We start from the raw sequence: 16,727 nt of genomic DNA, 5'->3' as shown, positions 1-16,727 counted from the left end.
AGTGAGATCATATTGTATTGTTTTGCTCAGTCTGACATTTCACTTAGTGTAATGGAAGCCTCTAGTTCCATCGTGTTGTCACAAATGGTAAGATTTCATTCTTTTTTATGGCAGATTAATATTCCATTATCTATATCTATATAATGTATATCTGTATAGATATATAGATATATATCTTCTTTTTTATGCAATTGTATATTGATGGGCACTGGTTTGCTTTCATATCTTGGCTTCTTGGGTGTTGCAAATAATGCTGCAGTGAAGGTAGAGGTACATATAACTTTTCAAATTACTGTTTTCATTTTCTTTGGATAAATACCCAGAAGTGGAATTGCTTGGTTGTATGGTGTATCCATTTTCAGTTTTTGAGGAATTTCCATACTGTGTTCCCTAGGGGCTCCACCAGCCTGAAGACTTCTTTTTTTAATTTATTGGGGTGATGATGGTTGGTAAAATTACATAGGTTTCAAGTGAATGTTTTTATAATACATCATCTATATATCACATTGTGTGCTCACCACCCAGAGTGAGTTCTCCTTCCATCACCATATATTTGATCCCTTTACCCTCTTCTATCATCACCCCTCCACCCTTACCCTCTGGTAACCACTGAACTATTGTCTGTGGCTATGAGTTTTTGCTTCTATGTTTGTTTTTCTTGTTCCTTTATTGCTTTCAGTTTCAGATCCCACATATGAGTGAAGTCAGACTTTTTCTGTCTAACTTATTTCGCTTAGCATAATAATCTCAAGATCCATCTATGTTGTTGCAAATGGAAGTATTTCATCTTTTTGTATGACAGAGTAGTATTCCATTCTGTATATATACCACATTTTCATTATCCAATCATCTATCAAAGGATACTTTGGTTGTTTCCATGTCTTGACCACGGTAAATAATGCTGCAACGAACATCAGCATACATATATCTCTACAGATAAATGTTTTCAAATTTCTTGGATAAATACCCAGGAGAGGGACTGCTGGGTAATATGGTAACTTTTTCTTAATTTTTTGAGGAACCTCCATACAGTTTTCCATAGCAGCTGTTCCAATTTACATTCCCACCAACAGTATATGATGGTTCCTTTTTCTCCACACCCTTTCCAACATTTCTTATTATTTGTCTTGTTGATTATAGATATTCTAACAGGTGTGAGGTGATGTCTCATTGTAGCTTTGATTTGCATTTCCCTAATAGCTAGTGAAGTTGAGCATTTTTTTTCATATAACTGTTGCCATTTGTACATTTTGTTGGGAGAAGTGTCAGGTCCTCTGCCCATTTTTTTAATTGGATTATTTACTTTTCTGTTGTTGAGTTGTGTGAGTTCTTTCTATATTTTGGATATTAGCCCCCTATCAGAGGCGTTGTTTGCTAATATCTTCTTCCATTTGGTTGGTTGCCTCTTTGTTTGTTGATTGTTTCCTTTGCTGTGAAGAAGCTTTTTACTACCAGTCATTTATTTAGTATATACTACCACATTTAGTGATATACTACCACTCATTTATTTTAGCTTTATTTCTCTTGCCTTGAAAATCAAATTCATAAAATCCTCTTTGAACCCAAGGTCCATACATTTAGTACTTATGCTTTCTTCTATGTAGTTCATTGTTTCAGGTCTTATGTTTAGGTCTTTGATCATTTTGAGTTAATTTTGGTACATGGTGACAGGTAGTGGTCTAGTTTAATTCTTTTGCACATGGCTCTCCAGTTTACCCAGCACCACTTACTGGACAGAGTTTCATTTCTCCATTATATGTTTTTGGCTCCTGTGTCGAAAATTATCTGCCCAAATATATGTGGGTTTATTTCTGTGTTTTCAATTCTATTCCACTGGTCTGTGTGTCTGTTTTTCTGCTAATACCATGCAGTTTAGATTATTGTTGCCCTGTAGTACAAGCTGAAGTCAGGGAGTGTGATACCTCCAGCATTGTTTTTTTCTCTTAGTATTGCTTTAGCTATTCGGGGTCTTTTGTGGTTCCATACAATTCTGATAGCTTTTTGTTCTATTTCTTTCAAAAATGCCATCAGGATTTTGATGGAGATTGCATTAAATCTGTATATTGCTTTGGGTCATATGGCCATTTTAACCATGTTGATTATTCCAATCCATGAGCACGGAATGTCTTTCCATTTCTTTGTGTCTTCTTCAATTTCTTTCAAAAATGTCTTATAGTTTTCAGCATAAGAACCAAGGTCCTTCACATCCTTGGTTAAGTTTATTCCTAGGTATTTTATTCTTTTTGCTGCAATTGCAAAAGGAACTTTTCTTTTCATTTCTTTTTCTGAGATTTCATTGTCATTTTATAGGAATGCAATGGACTTTTGTACATTGATTTTTTTTTAATTTTATTTTATTAAATTTATTGGGGTGACAATTGTTAGTAAAATTACATAGATTTCAGGTGTACAATTCTGTATTACATCATCTATAAATCCCATTGTGTGTTCATCACCCAGAGTCAGTTCTCCTTCCATCACCATATATTTGATCCCCCTTACCCTCATCTCCCACCCCCCTTACCCTCTGGCAACCACCAAACCATTGTCTGTGTCTATGAGTTTCTGTTTCTCATTTGTTTGTCTTGTTCTTTTGTGACAACATGGATGGATCTTGAGAGTGTAATGCTGAGTGAAATAAGTCAGACAGAAAAAGCAGAGAACCATGTGATTTCACTGGTACGTGGTATATAAACCAAAAGCAACAAATGTACATTGATTTTGTAGCCAGCAACTTTACTGTATTCGTTTATTGTTTCTAATAGCTTTTTGGTAGAGTCTTTAGTTTTCTGTATAAAGAAACATGTCATCTACAAAAAGTGACAAGTTAACTTCTTCATTCCCAATTTGAATTCCTTTTATTCCTTTCTCTTGCCTGATTACTCTGGCAAGGACTTCAAATACTATGTTGAAAAGCAGAGGTGAGAGGGAAAACACTGTCTTGTTCCCGAACATAGAGCAAAAGGCTTCAGATTTTCACTGTTAATTATGATATCAGCTGAGGGTTTCTCATATATGGCATTTATTATGCTAAGTTATTTTCCTTCTATACCCATTTTATTAACCGTTTTAATCACAAATGGATGTTGTATCTTGTCAAATGCTTTTTCTGCATCAATTGATATAATCACATGATTTTTGTCCTTTATTTTGTTTATGTGATGTATCACATTGATGGATTTGCAGATGTTGACCCATCCTTGTGCCCCTGGGATGAACTTGGCTGTGAACTTGGCCCCTTGTGCCCACTTGGCTGTGATGTGTAATCTTTTAATACATTGTTGTATTGATTTGCTAGAATTTTGTTTGCGATTTCTGCATCTGTATTCATCAGTGATACTGGTCTGTAGTTTTCTTTTTTTGTGTTTTCTGTGCCAGGTTTTGGAATCAGGGTAAGGTTGTCCTCATAAAATGAGTTAGGAAGTACTGTCTCTTCTTCAATTTTTTGGAAGAGTTTGAGTAGGACAGGTATTAGGTCCTCTTTGAATGTTTGGTAGAATTCACTAGTGAAGCCATTTGGTCCTGGACTTTTGTATTTGGGAAGGTTTTCAATTACTGATTCAATTTCCCTACTGTTGACCGGTCTATTTTGATTTTTCAGTTCTTCGTGATTCAATCTAGGAGGGCTATATGTTTCTAAGAACTTGTCCATTTCTTTTAGGCTATTGAATTTGGATGGATATAGTCCTTCATAATATTCTTATGTGACCCTTTGTATTTCTGTGGTGTCTGTAGTAACTTCTCTTTCATTTCTGATTTTGTTTATTTGTGTCATTTCTCTTTTACCGTAATGAGTCTAGCCAAAGATTTGTTAATTTTATTAATCTTTTCAAAGAACTAGATCTTTGTTGCATTAATTTTTTTCTATTGTCTTTTTATTCTTTATTTCATTTAATTCTGCTCTAATTTTTTATTATTTTTCTTCCTTCTGCAGACTTTGGGTTTCATTTTTTCTTCTTTTTCTAGTTCTTTAAGATGTAGTATTTGGTTGTTTATTTGAGATTTTTCTTATTTCTTGAGATAGGCCTGTAATGATACAAATTTCCCTCTTATTGCCACTTTCGCTGCATCCCAATAATTTTGATAGGATGTATTTTCATTCTCATTTTGTCTATGTATTTTTTTTATCTCTGCTTTTATTTCTTGTTTGACCTAGTCATTCTTTAATAGTATGTTGTTTAATCTCTACATATTTATGGTTTCTCCTGCTTTCACTTGCCTTTGATTTCCAATTTCAAAGTCTTATGATCAGAGACTATGCTTGGTATGGTTTCAATCTTTTTAAATTTACTGAGGCTAGTTTTATGTCCCAATATACGTTCCATCCTTGAGAATGTTCCATGTACAATATAAAAGAATGTATAGTCTGAGGTTCTAGAATGAAGTGCTTTATACATGTCAGTTATGTCCATTTGGTCTAATGTATCATTTAAGGGTACTATTTCCTTATTTATTTTTCTGTTTGGATGATCTGTCCATAGCTGTCAAGGGCGTATCTAAGTCCCCTACTTTAATTGTGTTTTGGTCCATTTTCCCCTTTATTTCTGTTAGTAGTTGCTTTGTGTATTTTGGTACTTCCTGATTGAGGGCATAAATATTGATGACTGTTATGTCTTCTTGTTGTATAGTCCCCTTTATTCTTATGAAATGCCCATCTTTGTCTCTTGTTACCTTTTTTATCCTGAAGTCTGTTTCATCTGATATCCATAAGTATTACTACACCTGCTTTTCTCTGAATACCATTTACTTGGAGTTTCATTTTCCAACCTTTAATTTTGAATTGATATTTGTCCTTGTAGCTGAAATATGTCTCTTGGAGACAGCATATTGTTGGGTTTAGTTTTTTGATCCAATCTGCTAGTCTGTGCCTTTTTATTGGTGAGTTCAGTCCACTTACACTTAGGGTGATTATTGATATATGAGGATTTCCTATAGCCACTCTGTCTTTTGTTTTCTGGTAGCTCAGTGTCTCCATTGTTTCTTTGCCTTTTGGTTCCTGTCTATTATTTTAGTATGATGATATTCTATGACCTTTCCCTCTGTTTCTTCTCTTTTTATATTATATGTCTCATTTCTGGATTTGTGTGTGTGTGTTACATAAATGTTAAGTTTATGTATAAAAAAGTTTCATGTATATACAGTAGTCATTTTTCTTCAGCATGCATCTTATCTCCACTCCCCTTTGCAGATTCAGACCTTTACTCTCTCCCCTTTTATGTTTTTCTTGTCACAAGTTATCCCTGTTTATGCTGTGAGTTGATTTCTGAGTTGCAGTTGCAAGTTGACTTTTTCTTCTCTTTTTCCTGTTTTTTTTTTTTGTTTTTTTTAATGTTTCTATCTTCTTTACCCTTTATGTTATGTTTAAGTGTATAGTGCCCAATTTTTTGTAGGGGTTGCCACTTCCTGCTTCTTTGTCTCTGTTAGTAATCTTTCTCATGGTTTTGTATTCTTTTGATTTTTTTGTTTAGGTCAAATAACCTCTTTCATTATTTCCTGTAATGCTGGAGATGTGTTAGAAAATTCTCTCAGCTTCTATATATCTTGAATTATCATTATTTTTCCTTTATGTCTAAAGGATAACTTTGCTGGATATATTATTCTTGTCTGATAATTTCTCCCTTTCAATAGTTTGAATATTTGATTCCACTCCTTCTTGGCTTGTAAAGTCTGCTGAAAAATCTGATGATATACTAATGTGCTTTCCCTTATAGGTCACTGCTTTTATTCCAGAGCTGCCTTAAGAATTCTTTCTTTGTAATTATTTTTTGACAGCTTTAACATAATATGCCTTGGGGAAGGCCTGTTGGGATTGAGGTAATTAGGTATTCTGTTTGCTTCTTGGATTCAAGGATCCAGTTCTTTCCACAAGTTTTGGAAGTTCTCATCAACTATTTGTTTGAATAGACTCTCTGTTCCCTTCTCCCTCTCTTCTTCTGATGTATCTATTTTCTTATGTTGCTCTTTCTGATGGAGTCAGAAAGTTCTTGTAGAGTTCTTTTATTTCTTCTAACTCTCAAGACTCTCTCTGCTTCCATCTGTGTTATTTCCAGATTTCTCTTTGATGTCACTAATTCTTTCCTCCAGCTGGTCAGCTCTATTTCCTAAGCTGGCTGTTTCATTGTTTTATTTCTTTTGCTGAGTTCTTCAGCTCCAGAATTTCTATTTGGTTCATCTTCAAAATTTAAATCACTTTGGTAAAATATTTATTTTGTTGGTTGATTTTGTTTCTGAGTTCATTAAACTGCCTATCTGAATTTTCTTGCATCTTGTTGAGTTCTTTCAGAACTGCAATTGTGAATTCTCTGTCATTTAAGTCACATATTTCCATGTCTTCAAGTTCATTTTCTGGAGATTTTTCATTTTCTTTCTGATCTGCCTTGTTACCTTGGTTATTCATGTTGATTAATGAATTATTATTTCTCTACCTGAGCATCTATAATAGTGGATTCTGCATCCAGTTGATATGAAGAAGTCTTTCATGGCAATTAATAAATTATTATTCATGGAAATTAATGAATTATTATTTCTCTTCCTGGGCATCTAGCAGGTTGATATAAAGAAATCTTTCTTTTGCTTTCCAGTGGGTGTTGCTGGAATGTTTTATTTTCTCTCTCACTTCAGCCTTTTATTTTCTCTCATGCTATAGCATTTTATTTTCTCTTACACTGTTCTGGCTTCTCATGCAATGGGAGGTTTCCTGGAAGGTGGGCTTCTCCTCTCTGAGAATGTCACCTGGATCTCAGGGCACCAATCCCATAAGAGGATGTGGTGGGTGAATAGAGTTCTGAGTTTCTGATACACCAATGCTGCCCTGCAGCCCTATACAGATTGCGTTTCTCAGCAGCTCTGGTTGCCCGCTCAATGATCTGCCCAGAAAGGTGGGGGTGGGGTGAGCTGTGAAAAGCAGCTGGTGTTTTTGTTGCTCTGAGCAATGATGACTTCTAGCCCACAGCTGTCTTGCCCCTACAGTCCCTTCACCATCACTGGAGTTAGTCACTCCATGTATCTGAGGCTGCAGAACTGTCTCTCCAGTTCTCATGGCTGTAGATGTTCTGTTCTTTAATCTGACACTGCTACAGTTTCTTTTGGAATCCACTTCTAACACTGGGGGAGAAGAGGCAAGCTCTGGGTGGGGTAGGAGGAAGTCAGCTAGTCTCAATGTCTTTGTTTTCTATCTGGCAGTGAGGGCTTAAATCACAATTCTCACCCTTCTGTATTCAGTCTTTGCTCTGAGGTCTCTGCTCTGAACACTCAGTTCAGCTGTATTATACACTGATCCCTCAGGCTGGACTGTGGGCCACAGGGAATGCACCTGAAACCTGAATTCTTCTTTCTCCTGAGACTGCAGTGAACTCTAAACGCGTCCTATGGCCCATGGCCCATGTCTCTGCACTTCTCCCTTCCCTCCTCCCTTGCTTGGCCAATTTGTCCACCTTCAGATGATTCGATGCACGGATTTCTCAGATGTCCTTGTGTATTGCTTAGGTTATCCTTTGTTGAATTATAGCTGTTTAATTTGTTGTAACTTCCAGGGGAGATTTTAAGAAGCACTCCTCATGCCACCGTGTTTATGATATAATCCCTGGTTTGCAGACTCTTAATAATTGTATATTTGTACTTACCATTGGTCCCTTCTACGAGAATATATGCTCCGAGAGAAAGAGGACACTGTTGATGTATCTTCAGCTCCTAGACCAATGGGTCATAATAAATTTTTGAATGAATGAACTTAGGCAAGCTGCTTTCTGATTTTCCATTCTAGGTAAGTGGAATCTGTTTTGATGTAGATTGGCTGTATTACATTTTCAGACTTTCTTTGTTCTTAATAATTATTTTGAATTTTATGTAATTTTGCAATCATATTTACATTCTTTTTTGTTTTTATTATTTCTATATTATTTATTTTTAAATTAAAGTTTATTGGTGTGACAATTGTTAGTAAAGTTACATAGGTTTCAGGTACAATTCTGTACTACATCATCTATATATTGTGTCACCACCCAGAGTCAGTTCTCCTTCCATCACCATATATTTTATCCCTTTTACCCTCATATTTACATTCTTTTAAAACATATCTATTTAAACTGAATTCATTGTTTACTATTAGTAACATTACATGGTCTCCTCACTAGTCTTAATTCACAATTTTGTTTCATCTGCACAAACATTGGGATGTATCTTACTGTTTACTCCCCATAATGTGTCTCAGAATGTATTCATGTTTGATTCACTTTCATTAAACATTTTGTACGTTTTAGTTACTGGTCTAAGAAATTGATGTGCACTAACTGATGTAGTCCTTGCAACCTGTTTCATTTCTGTCATCACAGAAATAGGAAAACTAAGGCAGGAAGAAGTTAAGTGAATTGCCTCTGGTCATACATTTTGGTGCTGAAAAGAGATTTATACACAGGAAAATTCTGACTCTGAAGCCTTACCTTGAATTCCAACAATATATGTCTTCTATTTTACACATTTCTCCCTTTTTATTTAGATTTTATCAACACGAAAAAGATGTTTATGGCCAGTCTGAATTTTATTCTGTTATAGGTGATTGTGTTTTTTCCTTTTTGTTTAATTCTAGCTGCATGCTTCTAGATGTTTTTCTCTTCTTCACTCTCTCCTCCTCCTTCCTTCTTTGTCTTCCTTCCTCTCTCCTCCCTTTCTGTCATATTGCTTTTAGTTCAAATAATTTGCCAAGACATATGGTTTATTACATGAAACTTATCCATGTACAGTTTTGTACCTTTCACAAAAGTTTATTCTCTTAATTTATTATTGAATAATTCTCTTACGTTTTTGGATTGCCATTACCCACTTTACCATTTAATCCCTGTCATTCTACAGTTTCAGAGAACCACTCAAGTTTTTGTGTGTGTTTTTTTAATTTATTGGGGTGACAATTGTTAGTAAAATTACATAGATTTCAGGTGTACAATTCTGTATTACATCATCTATAAATCCCATTGTGTGTTCACCACCCAGAGTCAGTTCTCCTTCCATCACCATATATTTGATCCCCCCACCCCCCTTACACTTGTGACACAAGGTCGTCTCCTCAGCACTGTCCTTTCCTGCCCCTCCTATAACTTTCCATCCTGGTACCATACTTCTAATTGGTATAGGCAACCTCCTCTTTCCATCCCAGGGAGCAGTGATGAACTAACGGCTTCTCCTCTCCTAAAGAGCCCAGCATCGTGGGCTTTCCTTGCTCCCTGGGCTTTGCTGCAGGCCTGCTGATTCTTCAGATCGTCACTAGGCGTTCGTTCAGTGAGTGGCAACACTTTCTTAAATGAGCCGCACTGTAAATGACGGAGACAGGACAACACATCACCCCTCCTTCTTCCACACCACCCAGCCCGTTCAGCCTTTCCCAAACTGGCAAGCAAGACTGTATCATTTATGTTTTGATTTTGTTAAAAGATTAGAATAAACTTAGAAGGGAAAGGGTTAGATTTCTAGTTAGCTTGCATTTGTCCTTGAGTCCACATATTTCCCACTTTCTTAAATTAGGTTTCTGATACACTGTGCTGACATCTTCAATTTTAGTTAAGAGAACTGGCACCATAGGACCCGTACTTCAAAATGGTGTTCATAATCCAGGAAACTGACTCCTAGTTCTGTACACTTACAGTCACATCACCTGCCACTTTCTATGATACAACAGCTCAGTGTGTGCAATTGTTATTATGTCCTTGTAATTGAAAAATTATATTTGGCTTTTAAAAAAGTGTATCATTGGTCCCTTTTTGGAAGGAATTCTCTTTTTTTCATTGTACATTCAATCTGCAAATGCAGCACCCATAGTGTGGTTTCCTCTTGCTCTCTGAAACCTTGCAGCATTTCCTGTTGCCCTCCTACCTCCATGATCTTTCAGACACTTCATTCAGGTACCATCTCCAGAGCTCAGGACTGACTAAATCAGGATGCTTTTGAGAGTGAAAGAAGGTGGGACATACACAACACCAGATGCAGCCCTGGGACAGGAGGCACAATCTGGACTGTCTCAGACTAACCTGGATGGGGGATCCCCCCTTGTAAAGCTTTTAAAGCCATGAAAACAAAGACTCAAGAGGGAAAAAAAATCGTTGTTCAAATGTACAAAAAGTAAACAAAATAAATCAGAATGAAAACATGTTCAAATGTTAAAGAAACTGTTACAAGTTGTCAACTGCACTTCAATTCTACTGATAATATTTAGAAAATAATTTTGACCTTATTACTTTGGCCACATGCCCTAAAATCTGACCTCTGACACCTCATTCATAATGCTCCACCTGAACTCTCCTAAACATAACAGGATCCTCCCCAGCTTAGAGGTCTTAAATTTGCTCTTCATTCTTAAGGAACACCCTTCCTCAAATCTGCACGAGGGTGCTTACTCTTTTGTCGTCTTTCATTTTCATGTTAAAGTTTTCCTTATAACACTTACTAGCATTGTCCATCACCACCATCATCTCATTTGTTTCCCCTCTCTCTCTCCCTCTCTTCCACAACACAAGACATAGCTTCTTCTGTTTACTGCAGTTTCAGAGAGTGTAGAACATGGCACAGCAGCTCCACACATAAAGGCTGCTGTGTGAATGAATGAGAAATAAAATGAAGGAACAAATAAGGATCAATGATCAGCTGGACAATGTGATCCAATTAACTACAGTTCATTTTCGATTTCAGTTCTACTACAACTTACTGGTTATTTCTAGATGAGGCTGGTCAGTTTTAAAGTTGTCATAAAAATTCCCAATTCAATGAAACATCTTACTGAATCGTTTGGTTATTTGAACTGATTAAATCCAGTATTTTTCAGTTATATCCATATTTCAAACAAATGAAGCCAACTGCAAGTGAAAAATCCTCTCTGAGGCTCATATGTTCTGCAATAATAATTAAACTTCCATAAGCCAAGCAGTAATTGACAGAAGTCCATTCATCCTCATGCCACAGGGACCTAACTTTGGAAAAGCTATTCAACAAGGAGAAATAACCATAAAAGAAGAAGCTGCCTATTGACTCTAAACACACACACAAAGTGCTTGATATCAGTCATATAAATAATTTTAACAGTAATTTTTTAACATATACAGGCATTTTTAATTGATTCATTTTATCTATCGCAGTTTTCATTAACTTCACACTTCTCTTCATAATTCTCTAGGTCCAGATCAACACCATGGATGGAGACAATAAGACCTTTTCCAGTGACTTCACCTTCACAGGACTCTTCACCCACAGCAAAGCTTCAGGCTTCCTTTTTAGCATCCTTTGTCTCATCTTCTTCATGGCACTGATGGCCAATGGTTTCATGATCTTTCTGATCTGCCGGGACTCACACCTGCACACCCCGATGTACTTCCTGCTCAGCCAGCTCTCTTTCATCGACATGCTGTACATCTCCACCATTGTGCCCAAGATGCTGGTTGATTACCTGCTGGGCAAGGGAACCATCTCCTTTATGGCCTGCACAGCCCAGCACTTTCTCTACATGGGCTTTGTGGGAGCTGAGTTCTTCCTGCTGGGGCTCATGGCGTACGACCGCTACGTGGCCATCTGCAGCCCTCTGACATACACTATCCTCATGAGCCCCCGGGTCTGCTGGGTGATCTTCGCCAGCTCTTGGTTTGGAGGCGCTTTGGACAGCTTAATCCTTACCCCTATCACTATGAGTCTCCCATTCTGCGCTTCCCACAAGATCAATCACTTCTTCTGTGAGGCACCCACCATGCTGAGGCTGGCCTGTGGTGACAAAGTCATCTATGAAATGGTGATGTACATTTGCTGTGTCATGATGCTTCTGATCCCCTTCTCTGTGGTAACTGCTTCCTACACCCAGATTCTCATCACAGTGCATCAAATGAAGTCAATAGAAGGGAAAAAGAAGGCCTTTGCCACCTGTTCATCACACATGATGGTGGTGACATTGTTCTACGGGGCTGCCCTGTACACATATATGCTTCCCCAATCCTACCACACCCCAATCAAAGACAAGATCTTCTCTGCCTTCTATACCATCCTCACCCCCTTATTAAACCCACTCATCTACAGCCTGAGGAACAGAGATGTGACTGAGGCCTTTAAGAGGGTTTTGGCAAGCTGTCGAGGGGCCTGTGGTATGACAAGGGAAGAATTCTGACAGTCTCAATGCTCCACACCTGCTCAGGGGTATATGGTGCTGTTACTCAGGGTTGTACCATGGAAATATGAATAATGCTTGCAGCAAACACCAACTCAGTTATATCTAAAGGTACATCAGCAGTACTTCTGTCAAAAATGAGCAGCCACTGTGACACTCACATGTGAACAATGCCAGAGCACAGTCAGCACCACTGGTATGGGTCTCTCCTGGAGTCCACCCACTCCCACTCTTCTCGGACTGTAATTCATGTGTGAAAGCCCCAAATGTGTGGTTAATATTACATACTCTTCCCATCTTTAGTGGTCTCATAAGAACTGGTGATTTTTATTACATTGGTTAAATGATCCACTGATGGACTTTATGAAATGATTTGGTGCACAGATATTTGAAAAAGACTGAAGTATCATAAAACTTCAAAGGGGATAGCTACACAGACTCATACCAGTATTTAGAAAATCCAGATAGTCTTTCCTTGAATAGCAACTAAAAACATTTCTCCTTTATCTAAATTCGGAGCTGGAAAAAATGAATCATGTGTGTTTGCAAAAATGCTAAGACTAATCCTCTATGGAGCGAAGATTCTATGAGATTATGTTTGTTATCTGATAAGTTGATCATTAGGACACAAGACATAGTGAGAAGCAGATGAGGAATTGTTCTGCTCAGTCAAAATTCAATAATCACTTTTCAGCTTCTTCTCCAATTCATTAGGATCACTGGATCTTGAACCCCTCTCTAGATGTTAGTGTGGTGTGGATATTTCTATCTACATTTTTCTTCCTAGGAAATAGCAGAGAGCACATTTTTCCTTTTCTACAGCACTGGGTTTTGCATTGGATAACATTATAAAATGGGAAATAAATAACTAGCTTTTCATTTAAAATTTGGAGCTGGAAAATTCTCAGGAAAATACTTAGTGTAATCTCTTTCTAAGAAGATGAGACTCAGAGAGTCTATGTGTTTGACCTAAATTACCATTTAGGCCCAGTTGTGAAATCCCAGGCCGTATCACAGGTCTCTTGAACTACCGCTGTGCAGTGCTGAGCCAGGCTTCTTGTTGTCTTAGCACTTTGACAGGATCCTAGCTGGGTTCACTGGGGTTTTACTGCTGAGGTAAACATAGCCACACTTCCTATTGCAGTCAAGTTTCTGGGCTGTAGACAAAATCTTTAATTTCGTGGAACAGTCATGTTGGAATGCTGGGTTGGACTGACCAGTTCCAGAAAAGCAGACATGCTCCATCTAATTCACACCAGAGGCAGCCTTTCTGTTGCTCGCCATCTGGAGGTTCTCATCAACTTCAATCTTGTCAGACTGGCTTGGAAAGCTCCATGTTCAGGTGGTCAGAGACAGAGGTGGAAGAAGCACAAGTCAGAGGAGGAAGGGGCAGCCCGAGACCTGAGTGTTAAGTGAAGCTGTCCTTCCAAAGACCATGTGATCTTCTATTTGTTGTGAAAGTGACTGGGGCCCAATTTTCTCTTCTGTGAAATTGGAGTTGACATACTTTTTCCCTTGTAAGGTTTGCAAATCAAATATGAGAAATACAATAAGCACTGGTCACTATTTTAGCTGTTCTTGGCCACAAGGTAAACCTGACAAGGTCAGGAGACTGGAAATAACCACATATGATGGCATGAACATAAAAAATTCACAACTAAGGTGGGCCATGGTGGGAAGTCACAGCTTTAGCATGAAGCTTCCTTCATAAAGTCAATCTTCACCTTAAGTGAGCCTGTCTATTGTCTTTTTGCACCTAAAATGATATCCTTGGAATGTAATCCCTTTTCCCAGATTGGAGCAGGAAATTACAGAATCCCTCATTATTATTATTCTTGTCCTTCGATGAACATCTCTATGTGAACTATTAACTATCCTGTACCCACCTATGTAAAATAAGTACCTGACTCTCCAATTTACTTTTATCCAATCCTAGAGATTTCCCTGCTTTGCTTTCTCCCACCCCCTTAATCTACCACCAATGGATTTCAAGTAACCCTCCTCCTTTGATTCTATGTACAAAATAAGCTGCAACCCACCATTTTGCAGAGCACTTTCTCAATCCGTTGAGATTTTGCTTCCAGGCAACTGTTATCAGTTTGACTCAGATAAACTCTTATAAGATTTCTCTTAGGCTGGATGTTTTTTGTTGACACTTAACAAAGGCAATTACCTTTCATACTCATAACATTCATGCTGTATTTTTTAATTTCCCTCTTCCCATTTCCCCTGTATCCCTCACACACATGCATGTCTCTCATTACTTGTACTAAGTATGGAAGATTGTTAATGGGTAACATTAATATCCCACCACAGGAGTTGAAAATTAATGTTATTAGGAAAACTAGAAAAAATAAATAATGCACACTTTTAAAATGTAGTAACTACAACAATGAGACAGCACTACGCACCTGTTAAAATGGCTACAATTCAAAATCCTGATAACGCCAAATGCTGTTGAAATATAGGAGCGCTCACTGCTGGTGGGAATGCAAGCTAATGTAGTCACTTTGGAAGACAGTTTGGAAGTTTCTCACAAAACCACCACACTCTTACCGTGTGATCTGGGAATTTTTTCTCGTGATTTATTCTACTCATTTGAAAACAAGTATGTGAATGTTTAGAGCAGCTTTTCTTCATAATCACCAATAAACTTAGAATTAATCTACATGTCCTTCAGTAGGTGAATGGATAAACTATGGTACATCCAGACAATGAAATATTACTCATCAATTAAAGGAAATGAGCTATCAAGCCATGAAAAGACATGGAGGAATCTAAGTGAAAGAAGACATTCAGAAAAGGCTACATGACATTCAACTCCAACTACATGACATTCTGGAAAAGCCAAAATATGAAGGCAATAAAAAAAGATCAGAAGTGCCCATGGGTTGGGGGCAGAGATGGATGAACAAGTGGGGCATAGAGGACTTTTAGTGTACTGAAACTATTCTGTATGATACTATAATGGGTGTTACATGACATTATGCATTTGTTAAAACTCATAGAACTATAGAACAGAAAGAGTGAATCCTAATGTAAACTATGGACTTTAGTTAATAATAAGGTGTGAAAATCAGTTCATCAATTGTAACAACTATACCATACTAATGTAACATGTTAACAATAGGGGAAAGAAAATAAGTATGTGGTGACTCTGTACTATCTGCTGTCTTTGCTGTAAACCAAAAATGTTCTAAAATATAAACTTTATTAACTAAAACATATCTTCCTAAAAACCATGTAACCCCTTGATACTGTATTTCACTCAAGAAGTCACTAGAAGCCGTCACCAAAGAATTGTGGAGCTTGTAGAAGTAGGGTGGGCCATTCATTAAATGATAAAATCTTGTTAATGTCATTGGCCTTGTTTTGGGGATTTGGTATGTGCGTGGTAAGGTTGAGGAAGCAGTGAGGCTAGCCTTTTTTGGAAAGGAAAGTTAGTTTCACAGCTTGGACATATGGCAGCATTTCCTGGTGCCCACATTCCATGTCAGCATTGCTTCCCCTGCGTGTGTGAGAAGGTGCTGGTGATAATGCACAATCTCTGTATGACAGGGAAATAAGTGGTCTGTATTTCCCTGTCATCTATAGTCTCCCCACACCAGGAGAAAACAGCCTTTCAGTAGAAGGCTGCTCCTACAGGGAAAAGCTCTCACTGTAGGGCAATGGTTTTCTTCTCAGAGGATGGTTTATCACTAAAAGTCCCATATACCAAAAGCATTGTGGAGTTCAGACAATCAGCTCTGCAGAGACACTGGAACCTTTTGAGGTCCTTTGATGGAATGTGGAGCCAAGCGCTCTACCTGTGAGCCATTCAAGTCAAGTGTCAGTGCTAAGCCTACAGAAAACATCTTAGAACCTTGTGATTTTGGGGATGGAAACCAGCAAGAGAATGGTGTAACTTTCGCTCATGGAAGAATTAGTAATGCCTGGAAGAGCAATCAGTCTGGCTTTTAGAGATCCACTCATTCACGCAGTCTGTGATTTAGACAACTCTTCTGCCTTGCCTCAGTTTCTCTGTAGGGAAAAAGGGGAATATTCCTACAGATGCAGTTGTGATTCCCTCAGGGAAAAAAAAGCTGGCCAACAAATGAGGAGTGCACTGTCCTTTCAGCAACTTGAGAAATAATATGACCAACATTTTTAAGTGTTGGTTTCTATTCTATGTAGAATGTCACAAACACATGCTATGCTAAAAAAACAATGACAAAAAACGTACAGTATGTGTAGCAAATAGTACAGGTTCATTGGGGACTATGGAGGGACAGGGAGCTGGTGGTCTTCAAGGTCCCACCAAGGGCCTTAAAAGTAGCAGGCACTCCATAAAGGATGACCAATGGACCGTGGGGAGTCCTTCATACAGAAAAATTCCGGGAAGTGAATGAGCCTAGGGATCTTGTCAATTTATGACACATACCAGTTTCAGTGGTTGTCAGTGGCTTCCTGGATTGCTGCATCCAGAACTTTCTGAGGTGTTTCCTGGGGATGAGTCCCAGGACTTACAGTGAGAGGCACAAAGGCCATGTGTTTGTTATCACTGATCTTGTTTAAAATGATCATTGGAGAGGTGAGGAAACTAAGTCCCAGAGCTGTG

General features: G+C 37.9%; 1 protein-coding gene across 1 annotated transcript; it reads left to right on the top strand.

Moving 5' to 3' along the window:
* Positions 1 to 11,163: 11,163 nt before the first annotated feature.
* Positions 11,164 to 13,616, top strand: LOC141567113 (olfactory receptor 2T6-like). The gene has a single exon (XM_074312185.1). It carries the CDS (start codon positions 11,171 to 11,173, stop codon positions 12,128 to 12,130), a length of 960 nt encoding a protein of 319 aa, XP_074168286.1. The 5' UTR covers positions 11,164 to 11,170; the 3' UTR covers positions 12,131 to 13,616.
* The last annotated feature ends 3,111 nt before the right edge of the window (positions 13,617 to 16,727 follow it).

This window comes from Rhinolophus sinicus, linkage group LG10, assembly GCF_036562045.2.
Source record: "Rhinolophus sinicus isolate RSC01 linkage group LG10, ASM3656204v1, whole genome shotgun sequence".
NCBI lineage: Eukaryota > Metazoa > Chordata > Mammalia > Chiroptera > Rhinolophidae > Rhinolophus > Rhinolophus sinicus.
Note: the sequence above shows the minus strand (reverse complement) of the source record. Positions and strands in the feature narration are given on the sequence as shown.